Genomic DNA, 12,624 nt, shown 5'->3' on the forward strand with positions numbered 1-12,624 from the left:
GGTAACTCATTCTTCAGGTAGGTTGGACTTATATATGTATATTTGTAAAGAATCTTTTTAACTGTTTTTTCTGTTAATATTGAATTAGTATATTTCTCATGCCCCTGGGGGGCTCCTCCATCATCGGCCAATGAAAACATTCAAACATTGGTGAAAATTTTAGCACAGGCAGAATGTTTGCAGCATGTCCTACAAAACAATCTGTCTACTGTTTTCTTCTTTTTTTTTTAATTTTGAACAGCTGTTAGAGAACTTGATTTCTATAAAAATACAATTACAAGCAATTACAAAGTATATATAATGATATTAAACCAGTTTTTTCCTAAGACCCGCATCTCTCAGCTCCAGCCTTGTGATCAGTCTTGGCTTGCTCCATTCTTAGAAGGTTGATTACCAGTCCGCGTATGATTATATATCCATAGGCAATGATGCTCGGAAATTCTGGCTTTAAAAATTTTTAAAAATATATAAACAATTTTCACTGTTTGCATCTAACAGCAGCATATACTACTTCCTCTTCATTTTTATTGACTTTTGGCTTTGACTTCGAAAAATGAACGCTCATGTAATGCATTTCTTTATTACACAGATCCGATACAACTTCTGGAGGTGGCTGCTGATTTTTATGACGATTTTCATTGGAACCCTATGGGACAATCAAATATGTTAAACTGTAAATTATTGACTTCCATATGCTAGGCAAAATATAAACATATTTATGGGTTCAATAGGCTGCAAATAACTTCTGGGGTTATGAAAGTTCTTTACAACCTGAATTGATTCCTATGCCAAAAATTATCATTCCAGTTTTGCTGATGTTTAGCTTTGTGATTTGTCTCTATATATAATCTCCCTATAAGAAGCTCTATATGGGCGAAATGCATTGGCAGCTGAGACCTTTTACCTGATCTCCCATGAATATATGGACTCACCAAATACCATTTTTGTTGTCGGAAACTTTATTGTAAGACAACTGGACTTTTCAATGTAATGTATGAATAAACCTATTGTGTTTCTGGACAAGCATTGTCATTCTATATTCTCCCATGAAAGTCTATGTTCTCCAGTCTTGAAAAGCTTTAATAAATTAGGCCCAATGATCAAGTACATTGGATCAGAATTCCATATGCAACTTAGGTACTTTACATACGTATTTACCAAAATGTTTAATCTATCTACAACCAATTGAAACCTACCTTGAAATACACTTTTCACCTTCAGTCAGCAACTAATTTTTTGCCAGCCTGTTTTATATAGGAAATGAAAATCAGCTCGCCTAACTAGCCCTAAGAAGTGGCATATCTATTTTCTGACTTGGCTGGGTCTACTTTTGGCTCAAGTCATTGCAATGGTTTGCATGGTTCTAAACTCCTACAGACATTTGTGTGCCAGGCATTTTGGAGAATAATAAGTTCAGATCTGTTCTAGATATTAATAAAGAAAAAAGTTACGAACAACTATTATAAGTTCTTTATGCCATTTTCTATATTTTGCTTCTGATTTATAGGAAATGGATAAAGAAAACAGCAACTAACAACAGAACAGAACACATTTTCATGGGTAACTCACAGTGGCAAACATTTCTGAATTGCCGTATATAGGATCAGCAACACTGACGGGAGCCTGCCTTAAATCTTCTGTTTTCTGTATCATCTGTCTTCTGAAAATGTAACAAAAGGTGAGAGAAATGGTGAATAATGTTGGTAATAGAGTGCCAGTAGTTGCTACTCATATATAACTACAAAATTTAAAGCAAACAGGAACTTTGGTTAGTCTAAAGAATTATTCCCTTCACTGATATGAATCTGGTTGAGTGACAATGGGGTTTATGTTTCATACGGATCATTGTTTTACCCCCTCGTAGAATATTTCCAAATTATTGAGCTGATTCAGTAAAATAATGAAAAGAACAAAGTAGTACAACTCCAATACTGGACCCAAAGTGGCCAACAGGACCTGACCTTGGACTGTGAAGAACTTACATAATTGGGTATAAGTTGTTTACTAGATGTTGGGATGTCCAGTTGTGAGATGCCTAATAAGACGAGCATTGTTAAAGTCCAGATCCAACTAAGTTATGGATTTGGGTATGAAAGGTTTAGGGAAATTGGTGAATCAGAACTCAGAATAGTCTAGTTAGCACACAGGAAACAGTTGCCAACAGTGTGCACACACTAATCCAAACTGCAATTACTTACAACCTGGAACTTGTGAGGAAGTTGTATACCCTAAAGATCACAAGGATTTGCCTCCCAAATTCCTAACCAATAATGGTGGCTCAGGGCTTAGCACTTTTGCCTCACACTACGAAGGGGTGCCGTCAGTTTTCCTTCCACGTAAAAATAAAATGGCAGGTTTATTGTGTTCCCCACAAAATGGCCTTAGACTGTCTTGGGGTCATTAAAGTTGCATTAAGTCTTTGATCTTGTATTGATGATGGGAAAGTTGGACCTCCAAAATATCCAATTCTAAAGATACTCAATGCAGTTAAGGTCTGGGCTTTAATGTAAGTGTGAAAATAAAACCTCATGCTCCCTGATCCTCTCTTTCACAGTTTGATCCGATATATCCAGGAAGTGTTTTCTTAGAGAATGATTGTATCATCAGAAAAGTGGAAATCCATTGATGGAAAATCATGGACATTCATTATATTCAGGAAGTCAGCAGGCCTCATTTTTGTGGCCACATTACATTGCTAAACCACGATCTGAACACCTAAAGCAACCTCAAATCATAACACTGAACCCACAGGCACCCCAGATAATAACGCTGCCCCCACAGGTACCCTTTATTGTAGCACAGCACCCACAGGCACTTTACATCATAACACTGCCCCCAGAGGTTCCCCAGATTTTAACACCGCCCCAAATCATAACACAATTCACAAAGACTCAAGGACATTTGAAGAAGGAGGGGGGGGGGGGGCAAGGAGTGTATTTTTATGGTAGGGACCATAGAGATAAGATTGTTAGTGGACAGTTAGTAACGTGACTATATACAGAGCTATATTAAACATATTTTGTGAGAATTGCTCACATTTTTACTTTCATTATGTTTGTAATTTTTTATCACAATGTTTCAATATCTAACTGAGAAAGGGAGCTAGAGTGTCATACTTATGGTTGTGACCTAAAATAAACACAGCACCACCTAGTGATGGAATAGGCGAATGACTGTTGCTATTCAACACATGTATTCCCAACATAACTTCAACTTGAATTTACAGAAAAGAAATTTACTTTTAAGACATTTACTACAAGTATCTCCTTCACCTTGCAATTTTACTGAGTCAACAGCCAAAGACTTTAATGCAAATTAGATCAAACATATATTTTAGTTAATACTCCTGTTATTCAATGAAATGGAAAACAATATTGGGCAACTTGAAAGCTCTCAGTTGATCTTCCAGACCCCTAGCTGATAATATTAGAAATAAATTTTAAATTACAAGTTTGACTTGTATGAAGCATAACTAAAGCCATGTTACAATAGTATAAATGATGATTTATCAATACAGCTGTCAAAATATTTTAGAAACAAAAACTTGCAACATTGTAACTAATCTATTACCAATATGTGGTTTATGTAATAAATAAGCCAACGGTAATCAAAAAAGTCAACTCAAATACACATTTTGGAAAAACATATACGTTAAAGATATGTAGAACTCTAATGTCTAAAGATAGATAGATATGTGGATAGATAGATAGATAGATAGATAGATAGAAATAGATAGATAGATAGATAGATAGATAGATAGATAGATAGATAGATGGATAGATAGAGATAGATAGATAGATAGATAGATAGATAGATAGATAGAATAGATAGATAGATAGATAGATAGATAGATAGATAGATAGATGGATAGATAGATGGATAGATAGATAGATAGATAGATAGATAGATAGATAGATAATAGATAGATAGATAGATAGATAGATAGGTAGATAATGGATAGATGGATAGATTTGGAAAAACTCATCCATCATCTGCATGTACACACACATTCCCAAATCCATTTCCCAAATTTTTGACTTATAACTAGTTATAAGTCAAAGTGGATTCTGAATGAAACTGTCACACTTACCTGTTCCTCACTAAAGCACAGGCATCTCTCCCCTGTGCTTGCGGGCAGTCCTGATGCTGGGCGTGCCTCTGTTTCCAAGCTTTATCAACACTGTCCATGCTGCTGGCCAATCAGAAAATAGTCTCTTAACCAGCCCTGGCTATTTATCTAGCTCTCAGACATATTGTGTTCGAACAACAAGTTGTGCCTCCTTTGTGTCTCCACTGCTGCTTAATCCAGTGTTTCCTGTGTCCAGCTCCTGTGTTAACCCTTCATTGTCCAGTTTGCTGGTTTCCAGCCAACTTCCCTGTGCTGTTCTTGTGTTCTTGTCTGCCTGTGGGTATCTCTGCTTCTCCTGTACCTCCTGCTGTTCCTGTGTCTCCAGTGTTCCCTGTGCCCGCAGTGGCCCTGTGTCATTGCTGTCTGTCTCTTGGATCTCTGGTTATTGACCTGACATCTCTTGCTTGCTGCCTGTCTCGACCCCGGCTTCCCTTGACTATCCTTCTGATTAGTGATTTGGTACCGTGCTTTGCCTACCTCGGTGTGCCCAAGGACCGCAACCTGGCCGTAACCAGCGACTCAACATCCTCACCATCAGAGGCTCTGGAGAAAACCTGGTTACGGCTTAGACTCTGCGCCTTGGCCCTTCTTAGGGCTCACACCACCTCCATGCAAGCCATAGCGCCTCCTAGTGGTCCTGTCTCTCTGAGCGTGACAGAAACAACAAATACTCTAAAGTGGAGTTTTAGTTGTTTTTTACCCTCTTAGAAACACCCTGTGTATATTTATATAAAAGGCTGGCAATTTTCTGGTGCAGTACAAAAAACTAGAATAGGATGACTATGTTGTGAAATTTGAAAAATTATTCAAATTTTTCCACAATGTCTACATCTACTAAGGTAAGTGAGGGCATGTTTCAAAGTATCTTTGTTACTTGTTTAGAATATGTCAGCAATATAGTTGCACAGGTGCACCTAAAATAACAATGAAAAAGCGTATCAAATATAACCATATATATATATATATATATATATATATATATATATATACTAATACAGTACATTGGACCTACCCCAGTGCCAAAACAGCCCCTCGTTAGCCTTATTATTTTTCATGTATCATATTATATGTCTATAACAACTGGAAATCTTTAAGAAGAGACTTACTTTTTGTATAAAACCAATAATAAAACTCCCACCACTAGCAATAAAACAACAAGACATCCACCATATATTGCAGCAGCTGAAAATAATGACGATGATGATGATGATGATGGCACTGAGATGGAAAAAAAAATAGTTATATTAATAAAAAAAATATTTTCTACTGTTAATATTACTGTTGGTGAATATTAGTATAAGTCAAACCCAGAACCCACCTGGCGTTCGATCTCCTTTATAAATTAACCTATTAATATTTAAAAAGAAAAATGAATGATGTATTCTTACTATCTGTATTCTTATACAATCTGATTGTATCACAAATACAAAACTCAACAATTTTTGCCTGTATACACAAATTATATGTACGCATACATCCAGTGTACACAGAATACATCAGACCCCTATTATACAAGACATATTAATCATTTTTGGATTTATTAAAATATAAGAACATAATAAAAATATCTTACACATTATCTTGATGGTGACCGATGTATTTGACGTTCCATGAGCGTTTGTGGCTTGGCAAGTGTATAATCCTTCATTGGCGTGTGACAAATTGGCAAAATTTAGCTTAGCCATATTGAAAAAGGTTTTTGTTTTAATGAAGGATTTCCACACCATGGAAGATTCTGGTACACTGTCAGCAGAGCAGGACAGGGACAGTGTTGATCCCTCTGGAAGGTATATGGTATTATTGGCATCCATGGCACAATCCTTGCTTGACAGTACATTGGAGTCTTTATTACTGAGAGAACATTTGATATCTGGTGCTCTTGGGGGATCTATAAAATCATTTTTAAAGAGCATGAGTATTTTCATTTTACAAAGACACAATCACATAGAAAAGCATTGCTTAGTTAACTTACAAGCTATCTTGATGGTGACTGATTTATTCGAAGTTCCATGAATGTTTGTGGCTTGGCAAATGAATAATCCATCATTAGCATGTGATACGTTGTCAAGAGTGAGTTTATCCTTATCGATAGATGTTTTTTGTTTATTGGAGGATTTCCATACAATGGAGGATTTTGGTACACTGTTAGCAGTGCAGGTCAGGGACAGCCGTGCCCCCTCTGGAGGGTAAATGGTATTATTGGCATCTATGGTACAATTCTTGCGAGACCATACATCGGAGGCTTTCCTATTAATGGAACATTTGATTTTCGGTGGTCTTGGGGGATCTATAATAGTATTTTAATAAATGAAGATATTTAAAGAATGAAGATACCAGAAAATATTGCTAAATCTCCAAAACATTTCTGCTACTAAGAATTGAAAAGTCCTATCACTAACATTATAGCAATAACACTAGCAGACTTTATTAGCTAACCAATCAACCTATTCATAAAGAGGGGCACAGGCCATTCCCCAGAACAAATGTGTTATTTATAACATTTTTGTTACTCTTTACCTTTTTTTTAAACAGGTGCATATGACTTCCAATTATTGAAGTGAGGCCATTATATTACCCAGAGTAGCCTGGTGGCTTAGAGTTTACCCCTCTCTTCTAAAAACATTAGTTTCCCAAGTTCGAATCTTCACCAGGACTGCCTGGATTTCCTCCCACATTCTAAAAACATACTGGTAAGGTAATTGTCTTCCCTCAATATAATGATCGTAGACTAGATTAGGGACATATACATTTCTAATATACATTTCAAGTTGTTTCAGGATCACAAGAAGACTTACATTCCACCTTCATAGTAATTTTTTGCACAGTAGTCAATCCCCCTTCGAGCTGCACTGTGCATGATAATATTGAGTTGTTCTGTTCTCTTCTTGCGGTAAAGGTGATGTTGGAGAAGTGAGTCTTTGTGCCATTTTCATGATTTATAACATGTTTTTTTGTTTCAAAATTTTGGATATTTCCTTTCCATGTGATATTAGGGGTTATCCCCCTACATCTTCCGGGAGACGTGCAGCTTAGTGTCACCTTCTCTCCCTCAAGCCAACTCTTCATGGGTGAGATCTCAGGTTTATCTGTTAGGCCTGAAAGATTAACATAAGCAAAACTCTGATTATTACCAATAAAAAAACATGACAAAATCGTTCTAGTTTCTGTCTTTCCATGTCTGTTATTTTTTTTTCATTAATATGTATTTGTTTAGTCCAGAAACTTTCAATAAAGAATTATATCTCAGCCTTCTACAGCCTAATGGAGTGGCCACAAATGAAGACATACTGAATGGAGCTTGAATTGTAGCCATAGGGACATGCAGATCCCTGCAAAGAATATTTGGTAATTATTAATGCACATTTTAGAAAAAAAAGTAGGACTGAATGGATAAATTTACAATAAACAATCTTTTTTTACTAAGTGTTACAGCTTGTGTTACAACATATGGATGATAATACTAAAAAAACATATTGAATAGATCTCAAACTAAACTCCAGGTAAACATGATAGTTACACATATAAAGATGAAATATATACATTCGAACTGTTTTTATCAGTTCATTCAGTTGAATCCTCCGTGCCAGGCACCTGTGCTGCAGGGTGAAGATAACATTTAACGTGCTATAGAGATGATTAGGAGAGTCAAGACAACTTGCCAGTCAAGCTGTAGTTGTACCTGTAGAGGTTATTGTGGGGTTTCAAATAAACTTTTAATGTGTATTTTCATCATTTAACCACCTGGGCGTTACACTGATGTCTAGATTTCTGTACCAAAAGCGGTACACTGTTTTTCATGAATTTTTTTTTTTTTTTTAAATTGTAGACCTGTAACTTACTAAATATGTCCGAAAAAAGGTCTAGTAGATATCCTGAATATAAAAAAAGTTTGAAACACACAATCATGTAAAAAAAAAAAAATACTTTTAATAAAATTAATTAAAAAACACAAAAATCAGCCTAAACAAGAATACATAAATAAATGAAAAATACTGAAAATGCAATAATTCGGTATACTGTATAGTAATATTGTTTTCTAAAACACCTCCCTAGTGTGGTAAATTTTAAAACAACGTCACATAAATATAGACAAAACCACATAAATATATTTTGTATTATTTTGTATTGGATTGGATACAGAACTTTGTATTGAATCCAACACAAAATATTTGAATTTCCCGCTATGACCCCCATCGACGGGCCCATGCACTGACATCATCAGGAATCACTAAAGGACGCGTACGCGAACGCCGGGTGTTCTAATTCTTTCCGAACTTCTGTACTTCTGTATAATTCGGTGAATTATAGCCTACAATCTAAAATAAATTTCCATGCAAAAAATGTAACACTTTTTTGCATGGAAATTTATTTTAGATTGTAGGCTATAATTCACCGAATTACTCAATAATTAATTATAATTCACCAAATTACCACATAACTCACCGAAATATGTCCAAAATTTTATAAATTTATGAATAAATTTTTTTTTTATAAAACATAAAAAAAAATCTTTAAAAAAAAAAGCGTATAATGTAATGTAACTGTACAGTAGCTTATATAATATATATATATAATACAATAATATATATATATATTATATAAAGTTTTCCTTGTAAGATTTCTTTGGGAGAAGACTAAACAGAGAAGACGTGTCCGGAGGAGCTGCGGGGACAAGGTAAGTATTTTTTTCAGTTGTAATCCGATTGTCATAAAATGTTGTATGACAATTGGATTGCAATATAACGCTTGTTTACATTTTTAGCCACCTTGACTTTAGTTTGGGATAAACGATCGTAGCAACCAACGGCTGGGTGGTTAAAGAATAACAGAAACATAAATAAATATTTAATTAGTCTGAACTATTCATGCACTTTCTCTATTTCCTCCCTCTTTTTCCAAAAAAAAAAAAAAAAAGACAGAGGACAAAGCAATTGGCACCATTTGTTTAAAATCAGAGATTTTGTTGTTGTTGGTTTTAGTTTTTATGCTACTGTGATGTAATATTATTTCTCTTACCTGTTACTTGTATAGAAGGCTTGGTATCTTGGTACGTGAAATTTACATTATCTTCAACTCTGAAATGATATTTACCACGATCTTTATATAAGATATTTTCTATGTAGAATGAGCAGTCCCCTCTCCATATATCTCCTGTAAGAAAGAATCGGCCATCGGCCAAGAATCGGTTACATGTGATGGAACAATAATACCGAATCCAGGTACAGCTTCACTGTCAATACCTGCAGATTAAGAATAAAAAAATGTGAATTTTCAAGACTTTTCAAAAAATCTGCATAAATATACATTCTGCTGTATTTCTATTTTTCAAAAGAGCCTGGTCCCTGAAGTTTATTATATGCATATATAGTAGTATATACAGAAATATATTTACTTCCATTTTAAACTTCTTTTTCAGGTATTTTAATATTAGCGTTTTGAATCACATTTTGTTGCGTTGACTATACAAAGGAACCCCTCAATCAGGGGCCTTGGAAACCTAAAAAATAAGGTTCTTTACTTCCCAAAGCTACTTGAAAAAAAAATGATGGAAAGATTGTGTGGTTATACTTTTGATGTCTCACATTTTATATTCATACATTAGGGGCTTTCCAATGTTTAATTTGCCAACTCTGGTTTGGCTTTACCTGAATTTTTACGCTTAGACCCTGTTAAGGTAAACCTCCCTCAAACCAAACAAAAGTTTTTTTTTTTTTTTTTTGCAAAAGTATTAGACACAAATAAAAATTCTACTCACCTCTTAAAAGATGGAATATAAGAAAAATAAGGATGTGACACATTCTTCTTTTAATTGTCATATTAGAGAGCTTTAGTCCACAGTTTCTAGAATACAATAAAATTGTCAGACATCGAAAAGATGCTATTAGAACTGAATGTAGGATGCTTGCTGACAATATTTGTTTGCGGTTATTAGCCCCTTAGAATGATATGATAATATACAGGCAGATACAACTGTGGAACCTCTTACTCTTCCAGGTTGTATGTCTTTCACTAAATAAATAATTTTATTTCTCATATCTAATTTCGCATTTAATAGAGTATGAATAACAGTAGAAAAAAGAGGGTTTTTATTGCAATCAAAATGTGTTTATTCTACTATAGGAGTTCCCATAAAAATATAGAAGCAAAAATAGGAAGTTTTCTATACATAGTTTATTTGTTGCAACATTACATATTTATGTAAACTATAGTTCCTAAATTTATGGGAGATAAGACACTGTCTGTATTAACTGATAAAGAAAAGTCTTGGTTGCTGGAATGTTTCGCCGTTTGGCTTCTTCAGGGAAGGTAAAATATGTAAAAATTTCCCAAAAAATACAGCAGAAACTTTTTTAGCATAACCTTTTTATTAATATTCTAAGAACTTATTATGTAAAATATTACATTAACAACATTTAAAACACAGCAAGAAACTTTGTCTCTGTGGTTAATTCACTCTTCCCTCTACCCGTTTCTTGGATCTAGTCCACTTCTTCAGGAGGAAACATAAGAGCTATAAACATATATACTATATATATTAGTAGTAAGATAAATTACAAAGCTAGAGGTTGAGACAAACAACAAGTACTACATGAAAAAACATCAAATTAATGTACATACTAGAAGAATCACTTAATATGTACAATGTTTAGTATACTGATTTTTTAACTTCATTTATGTAACTTAAGGATGAATCATAACCAATTTGATATTTGTTACTTTCATACATAAAACTACTTTTTGAAAACTGTGGGTAAAGAAATAGAACCCTTTAGTTATTATAATCATCAGTATCCCTGCTAAGAAGATTTCCCCCTCAATTGCCCCCAGTAAATTCTCATTCTTATTGGAGACATTCCATTTATTTTTTCTTATGGAAATCATATAGAAGATGATAAGCCATTTCTACCAAATAAGCACAAATGGGTATATAAAAACCACAGTGCTAAGTCACTCAATTTTTTATGCTATGAACAGGGTCTGCATGAAAGTTGAAGAGATATTCAAGGGAGCTAAATTGAATAATGAAGGCAGTTCTTGAACAAGGAGGACACTTTTCAGAAGTCCTCAGAGACAGGAGTATAGACTGAGAAGGTTGAATACAGAGGGTATTTATGATAATAATAATACTGAAAATTATATTTGGGCGCCAGATTAGAAAGAACTTTGTAGCATTGTCAATAAATCATCAGCCAGTGAAAAAGTTGACTGCAGCACTAGGAAAGTGAAAAGAGATATGAATGTGCTCAGCCCATCTGTTGCCAAAACCCAAATCCCACTGACAAGCTAGAATACCGAATCTTCATAAAGAATTGTGTTTGTTTGGTAACCTTACCTGTTATTGTTCAACATAACCTTCTCTTTCCAAATCCTTTCCATAGGTGTTGTAGTCCTCTGTATTGTGCCTCTATCTGTGACCATTCTATTTTGCTCTTTCTCTCTTGAGCTTTTTACTCTGCTTTTTTACACTTCTTTAGCGCGGTTGCTTTATATGGGTGGTTTCAACTAACACAAAAAAAGCAGAAGTTTGACCAATGATAAAGTTTTCATTCTTAGTGTATGGCTACATTCTACAATATAACATTTAAATATACAAAATAATAGGTTTGATTGAATATGAGGATGGGAATTTACAGACATTTCATAGACATTATTAGTTATGGATGAGAATTTTTGATAAAGATTTTTTTTATGATTATCTAGTTCTAGAATTTTCACAGCCTTGTAGGGCAAAACAGGGGTCTTGCTGCTCAGAATTAATCAAGTTATGTCCTTTCCCTAGTATGTGTCTGGTCGGTGAAGAAAGAGAAGAGCAATAATGAGCTTATCTCCCAGGAACATGTACTGTAGGTGGAAGGTGTTGAATCTGATTTAAATTAAATTTGATTAAATTGAATTTATTGATAAAGTGAATAAAAAATTGGTATGTTTTTTTTGTGAAGATTAAATATTAAACAGTATTTATATAGCACCAACATATTACACAGTGGTTTACAAAGTCCATATTCATGTCACTAGCTTTCCTTTAAAGAAGCTCACAATCTAATATCTCGACCATAGCCATATGTCATTAATACAGTCTAAGGTCATATTTAGAGGGAAGCCAAATAACCTAAGTGCATGGTTTTAGAATGTGAGAGGAAATCCGTAAAAACACAGGGAGAACCTGTACAATCAGTGTAGATAGTGACCTGACTGGGATTTGAACCTGTGACCTAGAGCTGCAAAAGCCCCAGTGCTAACCTCTAAGCCACCATGCATCAATCAACTGGAAGAATAAGGATGAAAAATACTCATGAATCGTGTGTCACTTACCGTATTTTTCGGACCATTAGACGCTCCGGACTATAAGACGCACCAGGTTTTCCCACAAGGGAAAACAAGAAAAAAAAAAATGATTTAATTTCCCCTGAGATCCAGCGTGCTGCACTTGTGCCCGCCCATGAAGGCGGCGCCGATCGGCATTCATCAAATCAATCGGCGCCGCCTTCGTGGGC

General features: G+C 34.7%; 1 protein-coding gene and 1 long non-coding RNA gene across 2 annotated transcripts; both read right to left on the reverse strand.

Moving 5' to 3' along the window:
- Window positions 1–8: 8 nt before the first annotated feature.
- Window positions 9–9,295, reverse strand: LOC140340298 (myelin-associated glycoprotein-like). The gene is made up of 7 exons (XM_072425358.1): window positions 9,146–9,295; window positions 6,925–7,224; window positions 6,102–6,416; window positions 5,703–6,017; window positions 5,236–5,347; window positions 1,570–1,660; window positions 9–646 (listed from the first exon to the last, which is right to left on the reverse strand). The coding sequence occupies exons 2-7, from the start codon at window positions 7,193–7,195 to the stop codon at window positions 479–481; spliced, it is 1,272 nt and encodes a 423-aa protein (XP_072281459.1). The 5' UTR covers window positions 7,196–7,224; window positions 9,146–9,295; the 3' UTR covers window positions 9–478.
- A 19-nt stretch (window positions 9,296–9,314) lies between these two features.
- Window positions 9,315–11,600, reverse strand: LOC140340299 (uncharacterized). Its single transcript, XR_011922627.1, has 3 exons — window positions 11,463–11,600; window positions 9,885–9,970; window positions 9,315–9,369 (listed from the first exon to the last, which is right to left on the reverse strand). It is a non-coding gene; the product is annotated as an uncharacterized lncRNA (long non-coding RNA).
- Window positions 11,601–12,624: the final 1,024 nt, after the last annotated feature.

Source organism: Pyxicephalus adspersus, chromosome 11 (assembly GCF_032062135.1).
Source record: "Pyxicephalus adspersus chromosome 11, UCB_Pads_2.0, whole genome shotgun sequence".
Classification (NCBI taxonomy): Eukaryota; Metazoa; Chordata; class Amphibia; order Anura; family Pyxicephalidae; genus Pyxicephalus; species Pyxicephalus adspersus.